Source organism: Pteronotus mesoamericanus, unplaced genomic scaffold (assembly GCF_021234165.1).
Source record: "Pteronotus mesoamericanus isolate MK-2021 breed Mesoamerican mustached bat unplaced genomic scaffold, CSHL_Meso_final scaffold_54, whole genome shotgun sequence".
Classification (NCBI taxonomy): Eukaryota; Metazoa; Chordata; class Mammalia; order Chiroptera; family Mormoopidae; genus Pteronotus; species Pteronotus mesoamericanus.
This window is the reverse complement of record NW_026555321.1, coordinates 19403232-19419569: the sequence shown is the minus strand read 5'-3', so window position 1 is coordinate 19419569 and position 16338 is coordinate 19403232. Positions and strand designations below refer to the sequence as shown.

Below are 16338 nucleotides of genomic sequence, written 5' to 3'. Positions count from 1 at the left end.
CTGCAAGCAACCTAGGCAATTTCACAACATTATTTTTGTTTATAAAGACTTTGTCACCAGATTTACATATGTTTGCTTATGTCACCTCCAGAAAAACATGAGGGCAAAGTAACATCTTTGTCACTATCACTTCACAGCAAAGTTATTTCAGAAAGTGAAAAATCATCCCATCACTAGGCCTCAGGAACATGTTTCCCGCATTGCTTTTCAAACTCTTCCAGAAAAATACTCCTATTAGCAAAGAGGTATAAACTCAAATGCAAGATATAGTGACATGTTTGTGAAATAACAAATGTTCAGGGTTATTCACTGCTGCAGCATTTTTAATATCAAGAGATTAAAAATAACCCAATGTAAGTCAATAGGAGAGTGGATAAATTATACTATGACCATACAAGGGAATGTACTATATAGCTGTAAAACAAAGAATGGAGATAATCTTTCTATACTAACATGGAAAGATCGTCAAGATATTTTGGCATATGAAAAAAAAGAAGCATGGCCCAGCCAGTGTGGCTCAGTTGGTTGGAGCATCATCCCATGCACCGAAAGGTTGCAGGTTTGATTCCCAGTCAGGGCACATACCTAGGTTGTGGGTTCAGTCCCCTGTTGGGGCATGTGCAGGAGGCAACCAGCTGATATTTCTCTCTCTCTCTCTCTCTTTCTCTCTCTCTCTCTCTCTCTCTGGAATCAACAGATACATATTTTTAAAAAGCATGAAACAAATATGTAATATGCTAGTTTTTATCAGAATGGGCAAAAATAAGAATTTATATTCCAAGGTTGCTTATATACACATAAAGCAACTCTGGAAGGATCCATAGGAAACTCTTCACAGTGGTCACCTTTTGGGGAAGAAAATGGGAACTAAGAAAAAAGGGAATGAGAATGAGAAGAGACTTTTAACAGTGTACCTCTTTATATTCTTTAAGTCATATAAATATGTAACTTTTAAAACCATATTAAAAATTCAAAAATCATGCAAAATTTTCATTCTACTCATGACATATTTACCTTTATCCTCAAATTTTTTTTAAAATTACTCATTTTTACAATAGCAAAACTAAATCCATGTTTAAACTCCTGCTTGGTGGGTCATCTGGGATATCATATGTTGCTCCAGTGTGAAAGGTATAGGTTTAGGCCATTTAAAACTTGTTTAAACATTTAGCTTTCATTCCATTTGGAGAACCAACATCAACACACAAAAAGTCTGGAACCTCTACTTAAAAAATGTTTACTCAACAGTTTGGGATTTTTATCTGCAGACTTGGATTTTTCAAACATGGCGTTAACCCCAGTGCCTTAGAGAACTCTTACGCTCCAAATCAGTACTCACTTACTTTTGGAAGGTGGCCACACAGAAGGTGCCACAACACTGAAATGGCAAGCCAGAATGGGAAGTGTCACAGACTTTGGCCCATTCTTCGATACCAGAGTGTCCCAGGATAAGCCAAACCCTAAAAGCAAACCAAACCTCTGCTTTACAGCTCAGAGTAAACAGAATTCCAAACTGTATGACTACATTTAATATATTTTTAAAAGCTTGGTGATTCTATATACAAAAAAATCAAGCGGGCTTAAGCCAAACAATTTCCTAAATTTAAAAAAATAATTAGTCTTCTTTTGGGCATATGTTCACAGCACTTATATCAAAATGATTGTTACAATATGTGAGAAACATATGTCTTTTCTTTCTATGAAAGCTATGGTCAAATAAATAAAATACAAATCAGATATTACTCTGATGGAGCAAACAAATGCAATATGACTAATGTCAATAAAGAGTACTATAGGTTACCTGCATTTTACCAGAAAAGATATTCTAAGGACAAGTTTTGTATCCTTATTTACCTCTTAAGAGTGGTTTAATAAACCGAAAGTGTCATAAATGTCTCCGAAATTCTCTCCAACTGTAATTTTATTTCTAGGCATAACTAAGACCAGAATTAAAAAGACAAACAGCATGACTAGATGAACCAGTGCAGCACGATCAGCAGGGAGTCATCTGTTGCAGCTTTCATCAATTCTGATTCCGTTTCAGAAGGCTGTTCTCTTCGGAAGCCCCTCCGAGAAACAAACAGGCAGTGGGGACTGCGAGGACTTAAATCTCTACTGCAATCTCCTGACGATCTGTTGGATATTCATAAGTGGCAGAATGATTCCACCTTTAGGTTTTATTTCAGTTGTAATAATGAGTTTTGAATAATTGATCACTGGGTAATAAATTATTCAGGTAGGCACACAGTTTCCAAGGAATCCTGGAGTGAGTCTAGCTAATGGCATAATATAAGCCAGAGGTAGCAGCTGAGGGGTCACCCCACAATTACCCCACGCTGCAGAGGCATGGGTAGTTAGTGCCTCTCAGTGTGGGTTTTTCAATGAGAGGCCATATTAATGCTTTTTGAAATTTTCTAAAGTAGAAGTCCCCACAGGGTATTCTAATGTCTGTCTAAGTATGGTTGTGAAATACTGAGCCCTGACTTCTTCCTCCATCAGGCCAGGATATTTGTTATCATCTGAGCACAACCTTTGCCGCTGAAATGAGTACTAAACTGAAAAAGTATAAAATCAAGAATGTGCGTACATACACACACACATGCATTTGTGTGTGTATAGGCATATATACATACATATATAGCTTTGTGTGTATGTAGGGGCACACACACAGAGTTTTTATGATTATGCAGGACTAGCAAAATAATGCTGAAATAAGCTCTACCAAGAGGAGATTATCTTCTATTCTCAGTTTTCAAAACCTTTTAATATAATTTACCCCTTATGATGTCAAAACTCAGCTTCTTTAAAGATAGGAAGGCCTACCTAAAATTCAACTTCACATCTCTATCCATACTGAACATCCAAATGCTTCACTACCTAAAGTAATATTAAACAGCATTACAAATCACATCTTTCATGGGTCCTTCTTGTAATTTTCATTTCTAAAACAATTATAAAAATAATAGAAACTACTCCTTAGAGCTCAATAATCATTATACTGAAAGAGCTTCAAAAGAGCAAATGAATTAAAAGCAGCAGATCAACAAACAGCAAATCCAGTATTGTAAAAGTGGACTGCTGATCTTGCCCTGAAACCCACACTATCTGCACTTGGACAAGGCCCATGAGATGACAGACACAGGGAGAGAGGGGAGAGAAGGAATGAAGGGCTGTCAGGCCACAAATCCTCAGATCTCCCCCAGGGGAAGGCAGGTATAGCTGCTTGGTTTGTCAGGGATTTTCCAAATTTAAAATAGTAGGAAATTAGAAACATCAATCATACTTTAATTAAAATGATGAGTGCCTATCACATATGGGGGAAGTTGAGGAAATTTGACACTCAAATACATTCTAATCAAAGCTTCAATAGTTCACCTTTTCCACTCTGGGAAACCTAGGACATATGATAAGAGTATCAACATACACTTCAACTTTTTTCTTCACTTGCTCACTAAAGATCCTAGAAAACAAAGCCTATAGTTTTTTTCTGAACTAAAACAAGAAGACTGGTCTGAACCCAAAGATTAAAAAGCACCATTGAGCTTAAAATATAAAATTTCATAATGATTTTCACTAGCAACTACAAAATCAACCAGCTCAACAAGCTTCGTATATCGTGGTCCAGGATTTGTATTTTCTAAACACATTTATTAAGGTATAACTGACGATACATTGCATACATCTAAAGTGTATAATTTGATAAATTTTGGCATATGGATATGCCCATGAAACCATCTCCACAATCGTGGTAACAAGCATGCCCATCATCCCCGAAAGTTTCTTCATGCCCAGGGTTTACTTTTTCAATGATTAAAGCTTTGGGAGGGTTTTTCACAGAATGACTAACAGCTGTGCTGGACTAACAAGTATGTTCTATAGCAAGTGAAAGATTTCTTAATTGTTCATTCAGAATTACGAGTATCAGGGAATAAGGGCTATGAAAGCAGCTGAGATATAAGTGATTTTGTTCTTGTTAAACTATGGACCAAATATTCAATTTCACAGTATTTTAAAGCAATGAAGGTCATATGATATTAACTGCTTATTTTCAATCCCACAGAAAACTATTTACACAATGCACAATTAGTGTAGTACACAAGCTACTATGAGAACTCTTTGGTTTCAACTACATCTATTTCCCATATAAATATTTGTAAATTTATAAATCACTAGTTCCAAAACTAAGCTTAGGAATACTTAACCAAGAAATTAATAGTAACATAAGAGTTGTTGTTTTACCCATTGTTGACTTTTAGGTCATGCACATCACTCTAAGTTCACTATTTAGACATTTATGCCATGGCAACTGAACTTTTTCCCCCAGGAAAATAAGCCCAAGTGTCAAAAACTGAGCTGGAAGCGAGTTTCAGTGTGAGAGTTTTCACCTTCTCATTTATTCCACATTTAAGCTATATGTATCACATTCCAGGTAATTTAAAGATGGATGATATCACAAATCAAATTTTCAGTTCAAAATAGTTATAAAAGTGGGTGCCAATCAAAAATTGCCCATAGCTACTCCTTGCATAAGTCAAAAAAGGAACCAGATCATTTCAGAAAGGAAAGGACTGAGAAAGGAAGACGCTCCCCTCAGCTGATCCTGTCGGAGTAAATGATGGTACAGAAGAGCTCCCTGCTGTGTGCCAAGCAGAGTGCTGGGCTGTCTGACCCGCTGAAAACTACCGGAGGAAGAAGGCTGCTTGAACAGGACCAAGAACAAGAAGGATTCGTTATGGATTATACTTGAGGGTGTCATGCTTACTTTGGCATCAGGGAAGTAAAGTTAGCCCTCAAAAAATATTCTGACATCAATCATTAAAAACCCTGAATTTGATTATTGATGCCCCTCTGCAATCTATTAAAAATCAGCTCAGTCTTTGCTATAATGCACCTCACCAAACAAAATGGGTTCTTTGGGGAATGGGGAGAACTTTAATTATATTAAAGCCATAAACTTTTGTTCTTATACATCATATACTCCTTAAATGTCCTTAAAATGTTTTACTCACTGAATAAATGAGAGAAAATAACATTGAAAAGAATACGGTGACACAAATCTTGTGTTTTTAAAATCTGGGGTAGTCAGCAATGACTATGTAAAGGGACCAGCATATCCAATTACATTTTAAAATTATTATTACCTAAAATAGTTTAGATATCACCCCCTATCTCTCATACATTTAAATGAATTATATTCTTTATTTCCTGGGGGTATTATTCAGTATTAGCAAAACCATTAGGTTCCCTACTCACAAATCCACCAAAACAATACATCAGAATAACAGAGTGGGATAAGTAAAGAATTTAAACAGCTAGTCTGAAAATCTAATAAATATAGTTATTTATCTAAACTCTTTTCCTGTCAACAATACATCTTTTTTAAATAAATCACTTTTGTTTTCTTTCAAACAATAATAATATTTTTTAAAGCACTAAAAAAAGGGAAGGGTTTTTTTTTTTCATGCTGTTGACTGTTTTCTAAATGCTTCTTGGTGATTCAGTCATCGAAGCAGCTGTTTTGGCCCCCTGCCCAAGCCAAAATGAAACTGAGGATTTCCCTGCATCCTACAAATCCCAAAATATTTTATTTGTTAGTAATCTCTCATCTGTAAATATTAAAAGCCAGATAAAAAGCTCATAGCTTCTTTTATGCTAACATATGCAGCAAAGCACCCTCAGGAAAATGTAAATTATTTGCCCCAGAATATCAACTTCATTACCGTGACTGAGGTAAGTCAAAGTAACTGTGCACCCTTCATTTTCTTCTTTTCGCCTTCCTTCCCCCAGAATCTCAGAGGCCTGACTCTACCACCGACAGAGAGTGGGCAAAGCCACAAGTTCGAATTTACCCTTTTCCGATTTACCTAGGAGGAGCCTCTGCACAAGATCCTCCAGAACACAAACCATTTTAAAAGAGACCTTACTATTCTTTCATATTACAATCCCTCTTAAAAGACTGAAGATTTTTAAGAGAAAAAGACCTGACCACTACAATGAAAAACAGAAGAAAACTCTTGTAAAACAGCAAAATGGAAAGAAATCATTAGTTTCCTCCAAATTCCTTTTATAAAATTCTACCATATAAACCACTGAATCTTATTAACTTAACTCAGGCCACGCAATAACCTGATTTCCTCTTCACAGGTACCCACTGGAGAGAACTCCTGATCATAATATAGAAATAATAGCTTTAATAATCGTACACAGACTGGGCTCAAGGTTGGACTGATTAAATCTACTAATGTTTTGTTTACAACTCAAAACTGAAAGTTAGGATATGTTAAAATGATGACATAAATCAGACAGAAAATCCATAATAGGTGTTAGTAGGTGCAGCACACAAACAACTGGCTTTGCTGAAGGCTGTTGCTATTAAGTAGAAATTACTGCCACATTCTGAGGCACTGAAAGCTTGTTTCAAATATAAAATCTATGCAGTCTAGTAAGAACTATTACTCATTTTTAATTGTCTGACAGTCAGACTATTATAATCAATTTATTAATTCTCTAAGAAGAAATAATGTCCTTTTTTTATAAATGGTGAAAACTTACACATGAATGGAGGCTTTTTAGTTCATTCTTTACAACATTAAAACCCATTTCTCCATTTCTCAATGTGTCAGAAATAAATGTAAAATGGATGAAGTCCTATTTTTCTAACTACAACTGAGCATCTCAGCAAATGTGGCCGTAATTCATAACTGGCCCAAATACGCTTCAAATGAATGACACAGAATGTCCATCACTTCGCAGTGATTGTGGCTTGTCCTTCATTAGTTCTCCACAGTTATAGCACTGACAGACAGAATGTGCTGAAACAATGATATCAAATTTCTGAGGCTGCTAAAAGGCAAAACAGTTTTTTTAGGGTACCAGAGGATAGCAGAATGTACATATCCAACAAGAGGAAGCTCAATGATAATACAGCCATACAGTAGACTATTATGAAGGCGTTTGAAATGATGCTTTTAAGCCCTGGCTGGTGTGGTTCAGTGGGTTGAATGCTGGCCTGTGAACTAAAAGGTTACTAGTTCAATTCCTGGTCTGGGCACATGCCTGGGTTGTGGGCCAGGTCCCCAGCTGGGGACCTGTGAGAGGTAGCTGATTGATGTTCCTCTCACACATCAATGTTTCTTGCTTTCTCTCTCCCTTCCCTCTCTCTTAAAATAAATAAATAAAATCTTTCAAAAAATAAATACAAATGAAAAATAAAACAAAATGATGCTTTTAAGAGTATTGATTCCATTTACACAATGGGATACTTCGCAGCAGAAAGAAAAAGAGAACTACTCCACTTTGCGACAGCATGGATGGAACTAGAGAGCATTATGCTGAGCGAAATAAGCCAGGGGGCAAAAGAAAAATACCACAGGATCTCACCTATAAGTGGAACCTAACCAACAAAACAAAGATGCAAGGAAAATAAGACCAGCAACACTGAAAGAAAAAGAAACCAACAGAGACAAGAGGGAAAGAGGGAGGGGTGGGCGGGGGAAAAGGAAGGGAAGGGGCAAGTCAAGGAACATATAGCAAGGACTCATGGACAGAGCAAAAGTGGGGAAGGATTGAGGGAGGGAGGGAGGAGGGGAAAGAGGTTGGGGGAAGGCAGAGACAAATGTATTTGGAACAATAAATTAATTGATTTTTTTAAAAATTTAAAAACATAAAAAGAAATCTCTGTACTTTCCCCTAAATTTTGTTGTAAACCTAAAACAGCTCTAAAAAAATAAAGTCTTACAAAGAAAAAAAAAGTATTGATAAAGTGGGAAAATATTTATATTTTAGTGCTTTAAAAAAAGATGCAAATTATATATACACTGAAACTCTCTTCCATCTTAGGACCTTTCACACTGAATGGAACGCTTTTCCCACCCTTTCGCCTTGTTCAGGATCCTCCGAGTACAGTCCTCAGGCCAGCAACAAAGACTGTTAGAAATGCAAATTCTCAGGTTCCATCCAGACGTGCTGCCTCAGAAACTTTGGGGGCGGAGCAATCTGTGTTTTAACTCCCCCCCCCACCCCCCGCCCCCGCAATTCTGATGCCCAATACAGTGTGGAAACCACTGGCTAGTTCTTAATCATCTTCTGGTCTCCACTGACACAACAATGTTCTCAGGGAAGCCTTGTCTTGCCCAACTCCATCCTTTCTGCTTAGATAAATCTGTTGTACCTCACAGCAACCAAGACTTTTCTTTCACAATAGTTGAGGCAGCTTGCAACCATTTATTTTTCGAATTATACATTGGTGTTTTCCTCTCCCACTAGACCAGACATTCTCTAACCTAGCTGCACATTTGAATTACCTGGAAGCTCTCAAAAAATCCAGATGCCTGGAATGTTGCTCAATTAAAACAGACTGTAATAGAGTATGACTCAAAACATTTGTATTTTAAAATACTGAGACTCCACTGTTCAGCCGAGGTTGAGAATCACCAGATTAAGGCTCTTAGAAGATCACGTGACCAAGAAATGGTGACTAGTACTTGTTGAATGAATATGTGTCTGTTTGTATGTGTTTGGTTGGGGGGGGGGGGCGGCGGGCAGAGCAGGGAAGGAGGGATGGTTATTTTACTTTGTGGGTTTTTAAAAAATTTTGCCCAGGGTACAAAATTCCAAATGCACAAAAAGTTTCAATGTACCTTCACTCCTCATGCTCCATCTCAGACAACTACTGTGACCAATGCTGTATGTTTCCTTAGCAGATAAAATAAATATTTGTCAATACATACAGAAAAGACAAGTCAGATGGCAGGATTATAGGTTATTTTCTCGCTTTATGCACACCTGCACATTTGGTAAAATGTATGCACGTTGCTTTCAGTATTGGAAAAGGAGGGACTCGAAGGATAACTGCACATGTGCATGTGGAGCTGTTCAGGAGATACACACTGGGTCTGAGGGGTCCCCCCAAAACGGTCACTTAGAATATGTTCTCTGTTAAGAGGAAGATACCTTTTATCTGGCTTAAGCAAATAATTGTCTAATTACTCCACCTACCTTGTTTTGGTTATAGTCTTACTTCTAGGTACGTATTCTGCTTCTCTAGAACTTGCACCAGAAAATGCTGGGAGGGTATATGGAAGGAGATACTATTCTAGACCCTGAATTAAGAAGTGGCATCATGATTTATAGATTTATCTTGTCTGAATTTACTTAACATAGGCCCCTCACCAAGGCTGACCATCTCTAAGTACATTAAGAAAAAAAGCAGAGAACTGAACGCTAGTGTGGTGGCTTAACCATGGTCCTGTCCTTCAGAGGCCTGACCTCCTAGGGCCCATCCCGTTGGTCATTATATTTAGCAACATAGCACTTTGTTGATATGGCCGTGGGCTATAAGTCTGAGATGCTCTCAGGAGAGACTGGGCTAAGGAGAGCTACTTGGCTTCACCATGATGGATGCAGATTGTTGTGGGTTTTTTCATTGTTATCGCCCCTCTGACTTCTCACTTCTCTTAGTCTGAAAGTGTAAGACCACTCCCCTCCGAGCCCTCTCTCCTGCTTGTTGCTTCTGCGGCTGGGTGGGAAATCTGCTTGTCAGGACTCAAAAATCTGCTCTAATACAGGCCCAAGAGCTACTCCAGGAGGCCTGGGCCTCAGTGGGTGGGCTTGAGGACATTTCTCTGAGGACTTGGCAGCCTTTCCTATTTACCTCCTGGTCCTCATCTCACGCTGCAGACATTTGGTACTGGGAAGAAGTATTTCCATGTTAACGATGCTGACCATATTTAGGCAAAGGCCAATGTGTAGGAGGTGCACAGTTAAGAGGAGAAATATATGGATATTTATTTATAGGGACAGGAACAAGGTGAAAAAAACAAAAGTTCTTAGATAATACTCAGACGTTAGTAAGATAATGATTATATGCAGCTAGAACGGGAGCTGGGCAGTGGCCATTCCAACATAACTAAGATCAACCCACCACACATCTGTTTAAGCATTGTACTGTTTGCTCATTGTTTTTTTGTATGTTAATTCTGCCTCTCTTGTAGACTGGGAACTCCCGAAGGCCAAGCCTTATTTCCTATTGTTTCAGTTTCCTCGCCGTTCTCTGTCCAAAGCAAAGGTTTAGTACATAAATTGTATTACATTTAAAAAGCAAAAGATGACAGCAGAAAATCACTGCCACTTAATAATGTCACTGTATTTTAATTGCGATGAAAATTTTAAAAACCATTATAACCAGCATTCCATGCTGATACAGTGAATGTTGAAATTCACTGCAACTGGAGCCATGATTAATCACGTATTTTATCACAAACAAGTTATCATTTACAAGTTCAATCATGTATTTTAGGGTAAGCTTACTTCCCTAACATCTCTTTCTTTTAAATTATATGTATTATGCTAAGGGCCAAAATAACTTCTTGGCTCATCAAAATCTTATGGGTCTGATAAAAAAAGGTAAATAAAGTTTAAAAAATTTTTGACAGAGTAACAAAAACGTAAAATTATGAACTAGAATTAGAACAATCTTCAGGGATCAGTTAACATCTACACACCCATTATACCAGAGTTCCTGTAATTATGAAAAAAAATCCCCAAATAATGTTTTATAAATTTCATGATGGAGAATATAACAAAGGAAAAATATCTATCTCATTTACTGCTTATTTTAAGTCTTATTCTGTGATAACTAAAAAAGGAATACCAAATATTTATGCCAAAAAGAAAGCTCTCTTCATACATAAATTACTCACATGCAATGCCTGTAGTGCTTTTTAAATTTTTATCCCACAGCTAATGCAGAAAGTGAATAAAAAATGTAAAGGAATGTGGTATTTACATTGTAACTAAAATTCAGTATATGAAAAATGTCAGTGGTAGAGTGGTGCCTCCAAGTGGCCCAATGATAAATTGCAATGCACTGATGGAAAAGTTAGAAACACTGTGTAACTGCTCGATTTTGTCAGGTTCTTTGATTAATCTAAAAGTGCATATTATATTTCACAGGGGCTCATAATAAGTGTCCTTCAGACCATCTCAGATTCATGGTCTACCTTAGTCACTCTTTTAATAAGAAATGCCAAGGGATAATCTGGTATGTAAACATATGATACACTTTCCTCATTACCTCAAGGGTTAGGGATGTGTCTGTAAAACAATAAAGGGAGTGTCAGATCTACACTGATTTATTACGGGAACAGCATTCAAAACATTATAGAAAAATTTTTAAAGAATTAATTTTTTATCCTCTAACATTAACCAATTCCCGGTGTATATGGCCTAGTGTGTAAAGCAAAATTTAAAACCTTACCCAACCTAATTGCTTAGAGAACGGGTGGTGCTAATTAATGTCCTTTGCTCACACAATGAAGGTTCAACTGTCAACACTCTGGGAAAAGAATCTAAAAAAAATATGAGTGTAGTTTCCCTCTCTCCATACATGTATTAAATATAACAATTACAGATGAGTTGCTATCTTATACAGCTAAAAGGTCAACATTCTGAGGACCAATTACTTTTGAACAGTTATACAACTACAAAAGAATATAGAATGTTTACAACCTCTATAAGAGGTAAAGAAAGTTCTTTAAAGAAGTTTTAAAAATCACATGTTTGACATCATATTTCTTTGATTTTTCTCTCTTAAAAGTGAAATGCAAAAGAAAAACTTCCATTTAATAGAAAATTCCAATTTATAGCCATTGGGTGGTGATTAGATAAAGTTTTATTAGGCTTCCTTTAATTATTTCTTAACTCGGATTGTTTATAAGTAAGATGAATCTAGACTGTTATTGAATGATACTTATGTGTAAGACAGTATGATATCTATCTTTTATACTTTATATGTATAAATTTACAAATGTATATTTATTTGTAAATATACCTTACATTTACTCACATTATATCCTTTATTACATATTTATATTGATACGTTATACATATATAGATATCTATTCAACCCTTATCCTTCTTATCTATAAATTATACCCATTTACAGATAAGAAAACTAAAGCTCAGATTAGGAACGTTACATAAGCTAATGTAAGAACAGGACTGGCTTTGCCTCCTGACCTGTTCATGGCCAGGCCTGTGGTCTTAACTGTGACACTACACTGCCTTCCTTCTAGCATGCTAGGATTCTGTGAGCAGCCATATTCATGATTCTTCACGGTTTTAGCAGAGAGTTATAAAATTAAATGTCTACGACGGTCGGCAGGTGGTGGAAAAGTGTGACACAGGTAAAAGAGACAATGAGGAATGGCAAGAATGGGGCTAACTGGGGCACAGGGTCTGTCTGAAGGGGCCAGCTGCTACCCAGCTCCAGCCCATGTTAGCTACGTAGGCAGCAATGCTAGCAAATATTACCAAATCTTTGGATTTTTTTCAAGAGAAGATAAAAGATTCAATTTTTATGAGTCTTTTTTAGAGCCTTTTTTTTTTTTTTAGAACTGCTCATTTTTAAATGCTGGCAACTAATTTAGATTTAAAAAGAAGTACTATACAGGCAAAAAAAAAATCTGAAGGCTAAACATGGCCAATATGTAATATGTTGCAGGGATTCTGATGATGAATGATTCCTTTCTGAGAGATTCTAAACCAGACCTTCTGACATCGAATGATTTGTCAAATATCCTCAGTACTGGCTTCATTCTACACACCTAGGCTTGCTCTATCATCTTCAGCTCAAGTCACATGCCTTAAGACTAGTTCAGGTACAGGAAGGGTCACTAACAAATCACTTTCCAATCACCCAACCCCTCTTCTCTCTCATATTCTCGCTCTCCCTCCCTCCCTCCCTCCCTTCTTTTCTCTTTACACACACACACACCCATCATTTCAAGTCTGTAGCTTTCAGGTTTGGTCTTCACACATTACATCCCTTTAATCAACTTTTTTTTAGCCCTCCTGTGAATTTTTTAAAAAATTCTTCATATTCCTCCTTAGTTGAAGAAACCAAAATTGGCCACAGACTTTATAGTGTGGTTTTACAAGTCCTGAGTCAGACGTAGGTCTTACTTTCAATGTTTCCATAAAGATTCTCTAGTAATTTTCAGAAATTCATCATCTTGTTTTAAATGGCTGGAAGAGTACCTCTAGGACGTAAAAGGGAAAAAATTCTTTTCAGTGGGAGTCCTAAAGCATGTTTTAAGGACACCAGACGAGTACTAGCACTGTTCTTCAGGTAGGAATTTATTGAAAACTATGAATTCTACATAATTTTTAAAATTCTGGACATAGAGACCATTTAAAAGTGTGACTCTTAAAGTCGGAGCATCAGTAACATTTACCTTTATAATTCCTACAAAAATATTAAAAAGTAGAAACTTATTTATCACACTAATTTTAAACCCACATTTAAATATCCAATGGGAAAAAAAGCTGGAAGAATGTAGAGTAGCCTCAAAATAGATTATGTGACAGGAATGTGTTCTTCAGTTAAGGGCTGATTTCTTAGATCATTCTTTCTTCTGCTTTCTCTTCCTCCTGTATTTCTGATGCACAAGTTTCTTATCCTAACTTCAGTTCCAACTAATTTTCCACTCCAGCAAATTCAAACAATTTTAAGCTAAAAATGAATATTCATCCTTATCCATAAGAGATTTATGGTTAAACACCATTAAGCATTTTTCTCTACTATGAAAGGCTGTAGAATCCAATCAAATCAAAGGAGAAGAATAATAAGAAGTTCATCAACATAAGCTAATTTTAAATGGGGGCCCCTGTTCAGTTTACATATCTAATTTGAGAACTGTAAAACTACAGACTTTGAAAAACTCTTCCATAGTAAAAAGGCAAAGAAAATTGATACCATAGTACACCCTAGTCACCTCAAATGTGAATTTCCATTTATTTGCATTTCATAACATTTCTAAAACTGCAGTCATTATAAACAATTCTTATTCTATTATTCACAAAGTCCCAATTAAGTTAAATTGAAGCAATGCTGTAATTGAGATTCTGGTATGCATAGAAATTGTATTTTCATGTAATTTACCCCATTTCCCTTCTCTAAGTCATTTGGGTATTTTACTTACCTGCTGAAATGCCTTCAAAACTCTGATCTGAAGACACCACTCAAGGAACTTTTTTATTTCTTACTAAAGAAATTCTTTAATGCAAAGGTCAAAGTGAAACATACTCCATGTTTTTAATCAGTTAAAAGTTGCACACGTGGGCAGCCAAGTCAAGATTTGTAGAAAATATTTTTACTTACAATTCCTCTCCTTGCTTGGCTTTCTTGTCTGAAACCAGGTAGACAGTTCCAAAACTTCCACTGCCAAGTTTCTGTTGAAGCACATATCTTCTTGCGATCAAGGTTTTTGGATAACTGGAAATGGCTATTGATCCACTCACATATTTAGCAGTTTCTTGGAATTTCAGCATTGTTCCCAACATGAAATAACTGGTTTCTTTGTTTACAGAAACTTAACATTCAAGTCTCCTAGGGGATAGTGGAATTCATCCAAGTAGCATTGGTCAATGCCTTAAAGATAAAAAGTCCAGAGATCAAGTCTAAAAAATGTTGAACTATTCCCCCCAAAAAGTGTAAGTTGTTGGCAGTGTTTCCTGTACCTTGATTAGTAGACTGAATGATCCATGTTGGTTAATTTTAACAACTTGAAAGAAAAATGTTACAAGGTGGAGACACTGAAGATTCCAATAGAAGGTAGTCTTTCACAGGGAGTGAACCTTCCCTCATACATTCATATTTAGCAAAACTGAGTTACAGTCAAATTCTCCCAAAGTTCTGAGAGGTATATACATTTTTCAATCAACAATCTGTTTAAGATATATGCTCTCCACTTACTTTTCAAAAAACATCCAAATATAAGAACATTTTCATTTTCTTAAATCTATATATTTGCATCAACCTTTTGTAAGTCTTTCTTCCCACCATATGTCTATTTTTTTAATTAGCAAATACCAAGTTAAGAATAAACCAGAAATGAGCATGATGTGGTTTCTTTAGACTTTTTTTTTCTTCTGTGGACTTTAAACCATGGTATTTGCATTTCTTGGAACTGATGTGCAAAGGGATAAGGATTCAGAATGAAATTTTTCCCATCCTAAGCAAATTCTAATCCAGTTTCTAAAGCTTCAGTTATACATACTATGTATAGAGCAATCTCCCTGGATTGGAAACAATAACTATCACAAAAGCAGTTCAAGCTTAAAATTGTATTTTAATGTTAGCTGAATATAAATGTGTTATAGGTAAATCTGTAATTCCTCACAAATGCACAGGAGAATTATAAAAGTCAGGACTGTTTCATATGTATGTGCATGGTAAAATCCCTTTTATTTCATCAAGATATAATATTGTTTGTTTTAAATCTATATAAAAACATGATTTTAAATTGAAGACTCTACAACTTGAAGTCAGGTTTCCTTACTCAACAATTCCAAAGTTATGAGACAAAACCTATGGTATACAATGATAAAACAAGATGTTGTCTGTGTAGTTTGGAGTACATAGTCAACAGGCTTCAGAACAGAATATAAACACATAAATGTCCATTTACAAGTGATTTTCAACCTTTTTCATCTCATGGCACACATAAACTAATTACTAAAATTCTGCAGCACACCAAAATATTATATATTTTGCTGATCTAACAAGAAAAATAGGTATAATTTTGATTGAGTTACAAAAAAAGAAAATAATAGTAATTAACTAACCTTTGTACTCCAGAGTGACTTTTAAAAAAATCAAGTTACTATATTTATATATAAGGATATCTGGTACCAAGTAATAACCAACCAGACACAATCTTATTATACAACGTGACCAATAAGATGCCACTCTATTATATGACTTTATATATTTATGGTTCAAAATAGGTAATTCACACCAGATAGTTCTTGTTGTATTGGCTGTTGTCATTTTTTTCTTTGATAGTCTAAGGGAGAAGAGGTCAGTGTCCCTGACTAAAATAGTCAGGTACTGCATATTTTAAACATTCTTGGGGCACACCGGCTGAATAAATCACTGATTTACAGCATTTTCCTCCTTGGAATAATTTATTAATCAAGTAAGTTTCACATGATGCCAGGGAGGAGACTAGAACCAGCTAAGAAAGAAAGGAAGAAAGGAAGGGAGGGTGGGGGGAAGTAAAAAGAGGGGAAAAGAGGGAGGGAAGAAATTAAAGAAGAGAAAGGACCTGGCTCTGTGCTCTCAACAATACTAACACAGCATTAGCACTGAACTGGAACTTCAGAGCTGAGACCCATTCCTCAAAATCCCTGAATAAGTAAAAAATTAAGTAGGATTATCAAGATCACAGAAAGTATTAGTAAAATCTGCTGAAAAAAAAAAAAAACAACTGGAGAGCAGGCCTCCAAATGCATCTTTCATTTGCTTCCTCTGCTAAGATACAAGTGAGGCTTTCT

At 36.1% G+C, this 16338-nt stretch overlaps 1 protein-coding gene across 1 annotated transcript in view; it reads right to left on the bottom strand.

Annotated features, from left to right (window-relative positions):
• Positions 1–16338, bottom strand: part of NEK11 (NIMA related kinase 11) — a 220042-nt gene that overhangs the window by 202551 nt on the left and 1153 nt on the right. Inside the window, exon 2 of the mRNA XM_054595611.1 lies at positions 14162–14431. Coding sequence (XP_054451586.1) covers positions 14162–14343 — 182 coding nt within the window. The 5' untranslated portion in view covers positions 14344–14431. The remainder of the gene's footprint in view (positions 1–14161; positions 14432–16338) is intronic.